At 45.3% G+C, this 13,707-nt stretch overlaps 4 protein-coding genes across 4 annotated transcripts; 2 read left to right on the top strand and 2 right to left on the bottom strand.

Moving 5' to 3' along the window:
* Positions 1–4,175: 4,175 nt before the first annotated feature.
* On the top strand, positions 4,176–7,046 carry TREMEDRAFT_44125 (uncharacterized protein). Its single transcript, XM_007004478.1, has 6 exons — positions 4,176–4,561; positions 4,738–5,367; positions 5,641–5,970; positions 6,196–6,352; positions 6,397–6,557; positions 6,699–7,046. Exons 2-6 carry the CDS (start codon positions 5,254–5,256, stop codon positions 6,984–6,986), a joined length of 1,050 nt encoding a protein of 349 aa, XP_007004540.1. The 5' UTR covers positions 4,176–4,561; positions 4,738–5,253; the 3' UTR covers positions 6,987–7,046.
* Positions 7,047–7,299: 253 nt separating this feature from the next.
* Positions 7,300–9,445, bottom strand: TREMEDRAFT_44124 (uncharacterized protein; the record flags this gene model as incomplete). Its single annotated transcript, XM_007004477.1, has 4 exons — positions 8,696–9,445; positions 8,442–8,596; positions 7,793–8,231; positions 7,300–7,669 (listed from the first exon to the last, which is right to left on the bottom strand). The coding sequence occupies exons 1-4, from the start codon at positions 9,415–9,417 to the stop codon at positions 7,300–7,302; spliced, it is 1,686 nt and encodes a 561-aa protein (XP_007004539.1). The 5' UTR covers positions 9,418–9,445.
* Positions 9,446–9,692: 247 nt separating this feature from the next.
* TREMEDRAFT_68797 (uncharacterized protein) lies at positions 9,693–11,827 on the top strand (the record flags this gene model as incomplete). Its single annotated transcript, XM_007004741.1, has 7 exons — positions 9,693–9,769; positions 9,852–9,988; positions 10,035–10,144; positions 10,339–10,439; positions 10,491–11,149; positions 11,304–11,492; positions 11,643–11,827. 7 exons carry the CDS (start codon positions 9,693–9,695, stop codon positions 11,825–11,827), a joined length of 1,458 nt encoding a protein of 485 aa, XP_007004803.1.
* Positions 11,828–12,079: 252 nt separating this feature from the next.
* On the bottom strand, positions 12,080–13,358 carry TREMEDRAFT_18262 (uncharacterized protein; the record flags this gene model as incomplete). Its single annotated transcript, XM_007004345.1, has 5 exons — positions 12,080–12,175; positions 12,272–12,394; positions 12,699–12,760; positions 12,985–13,096; positions 13,284–13,358. Coding segments are annotated over 5 exons (468 nt in total), but the record flags the coding sequence as incomplete, so codon positions are not given.
* Positions 13,359–13,707: the final 349 nt, after the last annotated feature.

Here is a 13,707-nt window from a genome sequence, read left to right as displayed (position 1 = left end):
CGGTGTGCTCTAGCCCTCATGTACATTTCCCCCTAGAGATGCTGTATACCTTGAGAAGTACTCAAAGACTGACCATGAAGATCTTTCAAAGTGATTCCTTCTTTCCTTTCTTCCAATCAGGTGGAGCTAAAGAGTGAGTAACAAAAGAATAATATATCGGAGAAGGTGGAGATCCCTTGGGTTTTTGTGGAAGTGACTTTTTTTTTGGCTACATCTTATTTTCCTACCCCATTGTGGATTGTCGAACTCGGTAACACGGACATTCGATTTATCTGATTTTGGTCACGTAGGCCTACTAGGGAATTTATAACAAGAACCAGCGAAGGTCACTCAATAGGAAATCTAAAGCGGAAGAGAAGTGGGAAGAAACGTGGGTGTTTATAATTTCTGAATTGAGAGGAGAGATCTTCAAGGTGTAAGCCGGCGGTAGGCGGTTCGACCGGTGACAGGTGAGTTAATATTTCTTTTTTCAGATACCAAAACCCCATCACCCCAAGATTGTTATTTCATTTCACTCTTTCTCGTACATGTCTAGACCATTACCTACTTACCTACGACACACGACATACGACGTATGACCTACGGGCTTGATGATATCATTTCTCGTTGAGACGTCATTATCTTTCTCAAATATGGTGAAGATGGATTCCTAAACGGGCTGTCGGGTTTGAAAGTACCATTTTGGAACTTGGATGTATCCCCAATAAAACGAAGTGGTCGTCATATCTGAGCTTGTATCCAGTGGGGAGTTACATCAGAATGTACGAGATGATTAAAATGTCGTATTTTGTAAAAAGAAAAAAAGTCAACAGTCAAAACCGGATTATGATCATTATGTCACAATCGTCCCCAACATCCATTTTGAAGATCTCACTCATATATATTTCGATTTTACCTCTTGTCTTGTCTTAAGTTCTCCTGTTCACATTTCGTGTTTCCTCTTGACACAATGGCCACAATGACAATGACAAGTGCTGATCTCCTCGTAGCTCAAATCGACTCGCAAGTTGGTATCGTATCTGCAACCACACCACCATTGGTGCAATCACATTCTTCCGAACAAGACCCCGTTTCAGATCATACGAATACTCAAGTTGTACCCATCCAGGAAAAGGAAGATCTGGTGAATACAGGTGAAAACCAAATATTCAAGTTTGGTCAAACAGTTGGTTGTCAATCTTTTCAACCTAGACTTTTCCCCACAACAATTGTCATCGCACCAAAACCAACTTTGACCTCACAAACCAACCTTGCTCCAAAGTTCAACTCGGCATACTTTCCTGAAATTAGCTCAGATCCCATACCTAAACCTGTCATTTACAAGGCACCTAGATTGGAACCATCTTTCATCCACAATCCTACCTTTCCAAAACTAAAAAGTGACCGTGGTCGAATCACCGAACGAGACTTCACATTTCTTCTTCGTCATCCTTATCTATTCCTTGAAGAGTCGGTATCTGAAGGAATTCGTTCAGAGTGCAGAACCTCACGAAGAATTGATCCCAAACAACCCAATCAAAACATCTCAAAACCATCTGATACCGTCATTCTTTTTGGTTATCCACCAGCTCCAGAAGAAACGGTTCCTAAAACTCAAGAGATAAGGGATCAATATCGTGATGAAGTGGAATTAACGATTGAAGTTTTGTTCAATCAAGGATATAAATTATCTTATACAGGTCCATTTGATAGAGATATACCTCCACTCGGATATTATCGTATCCAATTGTACATTTCACAATCGACCAATCAACTAGTTGATTTTGAAATTCAAATACTTGCCGACTTGAAAAAACCAATCAAACCTTTACCCAGCCATCTCAAAATATTACCTAAGAATTCTCCAGCGTTGAAACTCTCTTTGTTGAGAGGTCAGTTGAAATTTCAGACCCGCAGGAAAATCCCTGATCCCATAATCGTTTTCCCTTTTCCTAAAAGCGAGATAGCCAAAACCGAAAGTAGACCACCCCATCGTAGACGTCGTCGTGAAGCGTATTTCGAAAGACTAAAAGTCAACGGGGGTTTGAGACATCCGCAAGAATGGAAATTAGAGGATCCTTGATTCAGCGTTTTCGCAAACATTCACATATTCGTTCAGATAGCGAAAAATCTGATTTCAATCCTCCCACTTTCGTAATGGATTATCGGAATGATGTTTTGGGTGGTATTGGAGCCGCTCCTCCTGTTTCTCGACCGAACCATTCAAGTTTTTTTTCTTCTGTTTTTCCTTCTACCGATTCTACAAGATCTCATCGATATCCCTCAATGTCACAATCACAACGACATCTCACTCCAGCCCCATCCTACTCTACCTACAATCGTACGATGGGTTTACAAAGACCTTTTGCTCGAACTACCACTCCTACTCGTAATCCTATCCCATTCCCAAAATCTCCTTCCGAAAGTACCGTTTCCGAAACTGTTCCACACGCTGCCCGTCTCCCATCTTCCAGCTCCGTCCCTACTGGTCTGGCAGCTCCCAAACTCTTATTCTCTCCCCTTGCTCGAGAACTCCGCGCTATGCCCTCCTTGAATGCTTATCCGGATGAAGAAGATGAGCAATCATCTTCGACCCGACATCGTACTTTCTCCTTACCCAAGGCCACTCCGAAACATCACGCACATCCATATGGACAAGGAGATAAACGTTGGGCCGTGCAAACAGTTTGCGATCTCATGGTTTACCCTCGTCCTAATTTAACTCCTCACGTCATCACACCTCCTTCAAGTCCGGACGGGTCGACAACTGGTACTGGTATTTTGGATGTGTTCAAAGCTCGTGAAAAGGAGAGACAACAATGGGAAGCGTATGCTAAACGTGGGCGTAGTTTGAGTTTCGGATCAACAACTGATCATCCTCATCAACGTGATGCTTCAATGGGTCGTCGACCTAGTCAAACACAAGGAAGAACAAGGAGTGGTTCACTCGGTTCTTTGTTTTCTTTCAATCGAGGAAGACGTAGATCAGATGATGTCGCTAGTCATCACATGGGTATTTCTTCACAACCTGAAACTAGAACAAGAAGTTCTGTTCCTGATGATCCTTTCAGAAGTGGAATGCCACCACATCGATATTCTCGAAGTGTTCCAGATCTGTTATCTCATTCAGCTCCACCAAGACCTCAACCACTTCGAACACTTCGAATCGCCCCTTCTCCAGGTCGACCAGGAGCTGTAGTTGTCATCGGACGAGATCCTAAACCCTCACGACCGAAAGCACTCGATCTATCGAAACCTCTTCCTCAATTACCCTCAGAAACGGGTACTCCTCGATTACCCCCATCGGAACTTATGCCGTCTTTCTCACAGGAAGTAGGACTCGCATTGACGAATGAATTTCCCGTCCGATCGATTCCTGCTTCTCCAGCACCTAGCAGTCCTATTAAATCTTCTCAAACAGATTTCGCTGGAGATCCCGCACATGCGCGAGCCTACCTCGAGAAACAACATCAACGTGCGATGAAAAGAAGAGCATTCCAAGCTCCTGTCATGGGTCCTACACCTAACCGGAACAAACTCAGTGGTGCAGCTATGAGTTCTACGAGTCTTGCATCTCCACACCCGACAGTTTTCGGTAATACTTCCGCCTACCCGGTCAGCCCAAGACGAAAGACAGCTTTGGAAGAAGCTATCGGTCGAAGTCGATCTGCTTCTTTAAGCTCTATCAATCATCCTCCTCCGACACAAGTCAAAGAGATTTATAGACCAGGGACGGTAGATACGGATTCTCATCCACCTATCCTTCCTGCACCACCTATAATTCAACCACCTTCACCAACGTCAGAGGTATACACCTCACCATTAAGACCATATCCCCTATCGTCCGCTTTAGGCTCATCGGGTACTTTACCAATGAAAGAATCTCAAAATCTCTCAGTGTCCCGACCAAACTTCTCACAAACGGATTCTGTCAACTCCAAAACAAGTGCATATACCGATGCTAGCGAAGGTTGGTCACGTACTTTCCCCGATGCTAATCAAACCACATCAACATCCCAATTACCCAGTGTGACGAACAGGAGACGTCAGTTGAGTGATAGTACAGAAGATACACCAACTCCAGGCCAAAGTATGGATGAGATAGATTTCCGAGACTTATTCTTCCGAACACCTCTTGAACGTACACCACATATTCAAACATCACAACCAAATCATTCTTCGACAAATATAATACCTTTTCCTCGTGCGACTCAGAACGTGGGATTAGGATACGATCTCTCTTCGTCTGTAAGAAATATTGAGTCGGATGGCGAAAGAGATCGACATGTTGACGATACAAGAGATTTGGATCAAGGTAGACGGACTTCTGAGGAAAGTCAAGAGAGTAGAGAAAGTAAAGGAATGAGTGACGAAACTGCTGAAGTGGAAATTGCCACTCCTGTTTTATCTCTCGCTCATAGAGATTATGGGTTTTTAGGAGGGTTTGATTTAGGTTCTATGGGATCTGCTAGGTTGAATGGAGATTTATCACCAAGGATGTTATTGGGACAAAGTCAATTACCAAGTCCTCCAGCGACTGATACGGATGGTAGTCAGGGGGGATCAAGACCAGAGTCGCAAGGTGGGCAATCTACCTCCACTCCTCTAACTATACATTTTGTTCCTTCCCACTCTCGTGTCGTCCTTACTTCTCTGACTTCCAACTCCTGCTTCAAACCCGCCCTTGTGTTTTTGAGACTCGGTGATATGTGTAAGAAGAGAGGAGGTGGCTTGGTAGATTAAACATGCTGATCATAGACATTCGTATTTCTCAAGTCTACTCTGGTCGTGGAATACCCGTAACCGCCACGATTCACTCTTTGACAAAACACCGCTCTCAAATCCCGGTCACCTCACTGACCTCACCTTCACCCGACACTTTGCCAACTCCACATTCAAACCTTACCACTTCACCAGCATTCAGCTTTATCGGTGATTTCCCAAGTCCACCTAATATTTCTTCTTTTGTCGATAAACGTCCTAGTTATCCTACTGTTCCTCTTCCAAAAACACCCCTATTATCATCCTCTATAAACACTTCGACCACACCGCAACATAACACCCCTGAAACTCACACATCCCTCTCTCATACTCCAAAAGCACACCCATCATCAGCAGCCGTCACTGGTGACGCTGAACACTCCGTTCAGTCAGAGAGTCATTCAAACGAGAATCACCCAATTCCTGCTTCTCCAAACCCGACACTTGGACCAGGAACGGCTTCGGTCCCGTTACCGGACGACGCGTTCGATCTGACTTTCTGAGTTGGGGCACATGATGACGCAGAGTGTAGAGACAGAGATGACGAAGAGTAGAGGAGCGTTTGGTCAGATTGTCACGGGTCCACCTGGGGCGGGAAAGACTACTTATTGTTATGGCATGTATCAGGTGAGTTTTACTTTCTTGTGTTTTGTTCATGCCTCCCACCTCCTCACCCTCCCCTTCCATCTCTTCAAATTCCCCACTCCCTTGCTTATAATTTGCCCAATACGTCGAACGAGATCTCATCGTCTTTATTCCATGTCTGTGCTCTCTTCATCCATACTCAGGAACTTCCTTTTCAAGTCTCATTGCCATCGTCAGCCATCGAGATCAAAGTGTCAGGAAAGGGATAGGAATTTGAGACGCCCCACAACCCACTTGGGAATCCACCAATGACAGTTTCTCACAGCTCTCGGACGTCCCGTACACGTCATCAACCTCGACCCCGCCGTTCCCAACCCACCTTATCCATGCAAACTCAACATCTCCGAACTCATCACACTCGATCAGGCTATGGACGAACATGGACTCGGACCGAATGGTGCCATGTTGTATTGTATCGAATATCTAGAGGAAAATTTCGATTGGTTGGAGGAAAAATTGAATGGGTTGATAGGTCAGGATGGGGACGGGTATGTGATATTTGATACGCCTGGACAGGTGGAATTGTGGACGAATCATGAGAGTTTGAAGAGGATTATTGGAAGATTAGGTCAGATGGAGTATAAGGTGGGTCATGTTTACCCCGCTGTGACTTGACCAAAATCATGATCTCCTCTCGACCTCCGAACTCCTCTATTTGTCCGTGTCTCTGCCTCTCTCTTGCCCCCTCTTATCTCATAGTTCAATCACCCACTACTCCGCTTTGATTTGCGATCCTTCTTGATGATCTCGCATTCGTCGTCGCTCTGGATTGTGGCTATCCGCATTGGCATTTCCGAGCTAATCCCATAGCTCGCTGCCGTCCATCTGTCCGACGCACATTACATCACCGACGCGTCCAAATTCATCTCGGTCGTACTCCTTGCCATGCGAGCGATGCTCCAGCTCGAGCTGCCGCATATCAATGTGTTGTCGAAAATTGACCTGTTGGCGGGTTACGGACCATTACGTGAGTCATCTTTTACTTGTCCAGGGGACGGGACTGATAACCAGCTTTTGATCTGAAATACTTTACCGAGGTTCAGGATTTATCTTACCTTCTTGGTACGCTTAACAAAGACCCTAGATCGGCACGGTATAGAAGGTTGAACAAGGCTTTAGTAGAGCTTATAGATGATTATCAACTTGTGGGGTTTGAGCCATTAGCCGTTGAGGTGAGTTTCGTTTTTGTCTTTCCTATTCTCCATGTCAAATGGACTGCTTCCCATCCGCAGATCCCTTGTCTCCTCCCAGGAGCAGTGTCTGGAAACCAATGTGTATCTTCCCTGCGCGGTCAAACAAATGCTCATGAGCAGGACAAAACAACAATGATGAAACTTCTCCGATTATTAGATAAAGCGACTGGTTATGTGTTCATCCCATCCGACACCGAAGTCCCAGATCCAAACGGCATGTTGTCGACAGCTGCTGGGCCCATGCCTGCGTATCTGGGTGATGTGGATGACGTACAAGAACGATGGGTGGACAGGAAAGAAGAGTATGACGAGGCGGAGAGAGAAGAATGGGCTATGGAAGCTGGGATCAGGGCGAGGAAAGAGGAGGCGGAATTTGGACAGGATAGACGGACTCGGAGAGCGATGTGAGAGGTTATACCGGTTTCATTTCATTTTGGGTTTGTATTGTCATGAAATAATGTGTGTTTGCAATATGAGCCGTTGTTGATTTGTTACAGCGCCGTCTCTCTCAGCTGTGTTGCAACTGCAACAAGTCTCTGGTCGGTGTTGCAGAAGGGACCGAAGTCATTCATCCTTGTCGGAATGCATACGTCTCAACTGATCTATCCTACTTTTCTCAGACAGATATCTACCCATCAGTGACACGAATTCCCAGTCGCAGTAACATGTAACAACCACTCAAATCCCTACAGCGTTCGAGCTCTTAAAACGAAGGAAGAACTCACATGACGAACAACATCCCCATTCCACAAATCCCACTTAAGCCTATGAACCGGATTGTTCCCCATAACGACTGATCATATAAGTATGTACCTCTGATAAACCATAACAACCCGCTGGAAGCTATGGCCGCGCTAATCGTGCTCAAGTTGGGTAACACATCTCTGAGTGAGATATTCTTCGTCTGTCCTTCATCCTGCGTTTTCCTCTCAGTACGACCTTTCATTTGATCACGTCCCTCGTTGTCCCGTTTTGATGACTGCGAAGAAAGAGATGGAGAGAAAGGGAAATTAATAGCGTGAGAGAACGCATAAGTGATACGAATCAACATAGATGCGCAAGATGCGTAAATCAGGAAAGCTTCTGTATTACTTTGTTGATTCCCATGATTCGTAGGTAGACCATCTTGACCTTTATTCCATATTCTTCTATCGTTATTCCAATCGGTTGTCGAATTCTTGAGGAAAGAGAATACGGTTGATAGGGATGATAACTTTGATAAAAGGGGAGAGGTGGTGGATGAAGATATAGATGAAATGGATGAAAGATGAGTGAGAGAGAATAACGAAATTATGAAAATGAAAGAAGATCCAATCATCCATTTCGCTTGTTTAGACACTTGGATAGGTGAGGCAGAAGCGGAATGAAAAGATTCCAATATTCCATTCACACTTAAAAGAGGGATATACCATAAAAGATACGTTTCCAGAGTTTTGGGAGCGGAAGTGAGGATGTATCGTTTTGGAAGGAGAAGAGGGAGGATGGTAGGATAAAGAGGTGGTAAGAAAGTGAGTATGAGAAGGAATAAATGAGTGGAAAAGCGGAGAGAGAGAATGAGTAGGGGTAGAGTGGATGGGGAATTGAGGGAAGAGGAGAAATATAGAAGTAGCGTTTCTTCTAATGGTTGGAATATTATTCGAGCGATTAAAGAGCCTGTGTGTTGGTCACATAACTCACTTCTTCAGGAATAGACAAGCCAACAAAAGAGCTGTAAAGTATCGTCAGTTCTAATTTGCAAGAATGATGGGAGTTTGAGCGTATTCGGAAGGAAGGTCAATGTCACAGATGGGTATGTCGTGGAAATGATGGAGAGGTTTTGAGAAAGAGAGAGAGAGAGTGACGAAGATTTCTCATATAACTCACCATAATTCATAGCTACCGCATAACCACCTTGATCTTCCAGAGGACATATCCTACTGACGGCTATCCTATCCGATTCAGTCAAGAGTTGTTTCATCATTCCTTGTCTTGTATTGGCAACAGCTAATTTCCAAGCTTCTGAGTCGTATCTATTTTCTCTTCTCATTAGCATCATCCACTCAGTCTTCCCTCCCTCCCAATCACAACCAATCGAATGATGAGTCATTTCTGAGGAAGAGGAACTTCAGAGAACTCACCCTTCTTTCTTTGACTCCCATATCAATTCACCCGGTCTCGGTCTATACTCCGAGATATACCTCCCCGCTAACCAAACCTGTCCTGCTAATTGACCCATTGCGAATCCTAATAAAGCCCTATCTCCACCCAGAACGACTATAGAGATCACAGTAACAGTCGCTTTGACAATTGCCATCCCTCCTTGTGCTTGTACACGTACCCTCATCCGTGGTGGGTTCTCCCTCAAAGCTCTGATAGCTAAAGGTTCTACCAAAAGCTCCATCATGGATCCGACTAAGTACATTCCTAATGACACATAGAAATACTTTTGTCCCGCTGTCTCCTTCGGCGCACTGTAAATGTAAATACCGCATAGTAGACTTGATATTATTAGACCTAATCTGAAAGGTGTTCTAGCCAAGGCAGCATCTTGTCGACTTTGTGTTGCGTTCGAAGTGGGTTTAGATCGTAATAGAGCATTCCGGATACCTTCTCGTGAAAGAAACTCTACGGAGGAAGTGAGAAGATCAAATTGGATAGAAGCTGTTCCTAAGACTTCTGGAGGACATATTCGGATTAGAGATTGGTTTAGGATGAAAGTGAGTAGACGAGAGCCGAGTTGAAGTAGGACGAGGGAACGACCTGTGAGAAGGGCGGAAGATAATTTTGATGATGTCGCTCCAACTGGGAGTGGGGTTGCAAGGATAGGATCATCCTTGATGAGAGAGGGGTCATGGGTCATACCACTCAGCAGATGACCCTTAGTGAAGTGATACGAGTGGGATAGGTTATGGTGATCAGTGAGAGATTTGATGGAAAACACGCGTCATGACGTCTTCGCCACCGTTTCCTACCAACACGTCACCACACTAACTTGCTATCTTTCTTCTTATCTCTCATATTCTGACTGTGAATATTCATATATCCTGTCATACTCGACTCCTAGTGATCCATTAATATACTTTTAACCAGGTCTTGGCATTCACAAGGTTCTGTGAATATTTCGAAGATACCTCGATGCCTAGGTCAAGAAGGAGGACTTTACTCTCCTCTCAATCTCATCCGGGTCGCTTCCCATTTCTCGCTCATACCATGTGAGTCGGACTTCTATTACCAATTGAGAACCGGTACAGGCCGGAACACATGCGGAGGATGATGAAACCAGGCTGATCATAGTGCCCGGTTACCTCCTCGTCAACTACCGCTACTAATCTTATACTCATTCATCGTGGTGTACATCAGCAAAAGAGGATGGATCGCACCTGAAACGCTAGGTAAATCCGGTGCGGCCGTGGTTGGTGTACTGAGTATGGGTCAGTGGCTTTTACTCATTCACTCTATTAGGTTGCTCATGACCAGTCACTGGACTGTTATTGAGTTACCGATTTTCCTCTGCTCTCTCAAAATGGGATGAAGGGAAGAAGGTTTGGGTAGGCGTTCGGACGGATATAAGAGATGGGATTCGCATGGTCAGCTTTTCTCGATGCAAGCGCTGCTCTAGCTAACAAGAAAGCTCTCTATTCCTATCCGACACACTCACGGACTTATGTTTGACCCCAACATCACGGAGCACGACACATCTACAGATGATGCCTCTGAACAAGAGATAAATCATCCCTCTCTCTCACGTTCGGTGAACAAGGGGGGAATGCCTAATGGCAAGACTCCACTCACGCGGAATGACATTCTTCGGCAACAAGACCTGGTACGACAAAGAACGGATGAGCTCAGCGGACTTCTCGTCGGGTTCTCATTCGCTTTACAGTGAGTCAACTATAGTATGTCCAGTAAAGGAATCAGAAGAGCTAATGTAAGACACCATCTACACGGTACACGACCTCTTCCTAGACCTCCACTATCTGATCTCTTACCTCCACCTTTTCTCTCTTCTCTTAAACGTACCGAAGCCCGTGTTCGATTCGCCGAGAAACCTCTCGGTCCATCGGGAATCACAGTTTTCCCGTCAAACGCATCTGGGGAGCAATCGTCCACCGATTCTTCGCTACCTGGTCTGCGTCGTCGGTCCACGAGTCAGAGAAGGGAGGTTGATAGTGAGGATGACGAATGGGAATTATCAAATCTTCGAGATAGAGCAGAAGAAGCTATGGAGAGTTTGGCACACGCTGTAGCTGGAAAGTCAGAATCCATGGATGCAGAGTTGACACAACAAGTGCAACAATTGAACATACCGGAGGAGGAGAAGGAAAAGAAGACAGCGGATATCAAGATCAAGGGGATGGTAAATGGACATACGGCGACAATGGGAGGAACACTAAACAAACCGAGGAGCAATCTTCATAGTCCAGTGTCAAACTTGCCTCTGGCTTTGTTAAGGTTGATGGAGGCTTATGTGATTGGGATGGCAGAGGTGTCAAAGGAAAGAGGAGGATGGGATGAGGCTAAGCTGGAAAGAATGTTAGTTGTGGTGAAGAGTCTGACAGCGCATTTGGGTGAGGCAGAGCGACTGCAAGCTAGTAAGTTACATATACCCTTGTTTGATGACGTATACCTCTGACAATCACTTTTTCACGATTGACGGTTTCTCTCAAGAGGTTACTTATTCCTGGCTTTGTCATGCAAGCACTTCTATACCTGACATGGCTCGAACATATCGTGGCTGACCTTTAGCCCCACCGCCCTTACCACTCACCCTACATCTTTCCCATCTCCTCCTCATCTACCTCCTCGCTCTTCCATGTTCACTCCTCTGTGTCGTCTCCGGCTATCCGGTGGTGTTCATCACCATCATCGCCGCTTGGTCTTTCCTCGGTCTGGAGACTTTGGTGGGTGAGGTTGGAGGTGTATTCGGCATGTCCGGTGAGTGATTTCTCAATCGTATACCGGATGATGCCACCGACCGAACGACCAACCGTCCTAATCGACCAACGTCCAACGTCCAATCATCCGAACATTCTAGCGTCCATGGGGGCGACTCAGTAGGATATGAAGAGGTTGCTGATCAGGTAGAAAATCATCATCCTCTTCCCCGCTACACCGAACAAATCTTTTCTGAATCCCTCGACATCTCTCCGGGGTTCGCCAAATCCTACCGATCCCGATTAGTGACTCGAGTAGGGGAAGACGATGACGAAGTGACACAATTGGACAACAAGTTGAGAAGAGGAGGAGAACATTGGCTACCTTCATTCTGATTTGTGTTGTCTTTATTGACTATGGCCTGAGTGTCGCGTTATGTCTCAATAATAAACTCAAACGCTCTGTAGCTGTATCTTTTCAGGACGTGCAATGGTATAATTTAGATTTCATCTATCGAGTGTGACGTCTATCTCTGATTTTCTTTCCTTTTGACCAGGCTTGTCCTCCAATTGAAGTTCTGATCCTTTGTCCTGATTTCTATTCCCATTGGACTCTCGGCCGGCCCGTGAGAGACCCTGACTTGGAGATGGAGATGATGCAGACTTGGGGACAGCCGTGGATGATTGTGGGATCGTAGGAGAAGACTTTTTAGATCTGGTATCCAAATTGATAGTCACCGGTCCCTAGACATCAACGACCATGACATATATGGTCAATACCAACTTTGCATCTGAAGGAAGAAGCGACAGGGTGTGAAAAAGAGAATAGTCGTAACGTACATCGTTAACCAAAGAAACCTGCATCATAGCTCCAAACTTACCATCTTGTACTTTTTCAGTATCGTACGAGTTGCGTAAATGCTCTAAGAAAGATGTGTAGGCAGATTTACCCGGTATTGTGGACTAAAAAGTCAATCGAAACTCATTCCATTTTGTTACCCTAGAAGATGATAGAGTTCCCCACGCCTTTCTTCTACTCTAGAAGATGATAGAGGTCACTACCTGTGAGTCCTCAGTAGGTCAGTTGGCAGCGACGAATCATTTCTTCCACCACTCTTCAGTTGAGTTGGGACATCTATGTCTTTTCACACTCCACATCTCAAGGAACTGAGAGATACGCACAAGTAAAAGGAGACACGTAGGGAAGAAATGAATTGAAGAGATGGTGACATGTGTAGAAAATGCTTGTGGGGAAAGTGGGACTGACCATAGATTCGTGGAAATCAGGTTTTGAACCTTTGAAATTTGCGAATAAAGTGAATTGTGAGACTGAGATTAGAAATTTTTCTCTTTCATCCTTTTCCCTCACTCAGTTCATCTCTGTGTATCCGGATGTATTGTATACTGTGTATTTCTCACTAGTGGTAAATTCGCTCGACACAGACAAACGTTTAAAACGAGCGGACGTGGGGTGGGGGGGGGGAAGGCATGATAATTTCCAAAGAGGGATTTATCTTAGAAAGATAGAGAGAGAGAGAGAGAGAATAACTTACCGCAGAGTATATCCCCCTGTATATCTCTTACATCACGTTTCCACATCCCTCCTTCTTCCGAGTCGAACAATTTGATAGATAGTATCTTCTTGACCATGGTTTTGGTATCTTCCTGCGTGTCGTCTAGGCTTTTAGCACTGCTCACTTCAGTCCTACTTCTCCTGACTCTTGTGGACGTCTCATTTGCCTTTCGAAAGGCACAGCTCACGCCTTGAAAGACAAGTACGCATAACCGTAGGGATGTGAGGAGACCAATATATGGGGGGGGGGGGGGGGGGGGGAAATGGTATGGGTTTAACGGTTGATTTCCATTTGTCCAAACCGACCAAAAAGACGAATCCCCGACCGAAGGAGGAAATTATGGGACCGTCCACTAAAAGTGGGACCGGTTTTTTTTTTACGTCCGGGGGAGGGTACCCCAAACCGACCCTGATATTACACCCTGTACCACTCGTCTCATGGCGTGACCTCCCTTTGTTACGGAGAAAAATAGGGGACTTGCAGTTGTCCATGGACCATAACTGGAGAGGGGTTGATCTCTCTTGTTTCCGGGGGAAAATCCCCCCCTGCCCTGAGTTTTCAGAGGAAGGGGAACCCAAAAAAATGGGACGTTCACTTAAGGGAGCCCCTTCATCTTTCTCTGGCGACGCGTCTGGAGGCTTATAGCAAATATGAATGGATGCTCTGCGTCGCCTAAACCTGGATGTAGCCCAGGGGACTTAC

Source organism: Tremella mesenterica (assembly GCF_000271645.1).
Source record: "Tremella mesenterica DSM 1558 unplaced genomic scaffold TREMEscaffold_5, whole genome shotgun sequence".
NCBI classification, from domain to species: domain Eukaryota; kingdom Fungi; phylum Basidiomycota; class Tremellomycetes; order Tremellales; family Tremellaceae; genus Tremella; species Tremella mesenterica.
The sequence above is the reverse complement of the archived record's forward strand: the minus strand, read 5'-3'. Positions and strand labels throughout refer to the sequence as shown.

Coding starts and splice junctions, on each gene's coding strand:
- TREMEDRAFT_44125 (XM_007004478.1), top strand. CDS start 5,254: ATGATGACGCAGAGTGTAGAGACAGAGATGACGAAGAGTAGAGGAGCG. Junction 5,368..5,640: donor ATTGTTATGGCATGTATCAG/GTGAGTTTTACT, acceptor CACCAATGACAG/TTTCTCACAGCTCTCGGACG. Junction 6,353..6,396: donor GGCGGGTTACGGACCATTAC/GTGAGTCATCTT, acceptor ACTGATAACCAG/CTTTTGATCTGAAATACTTT.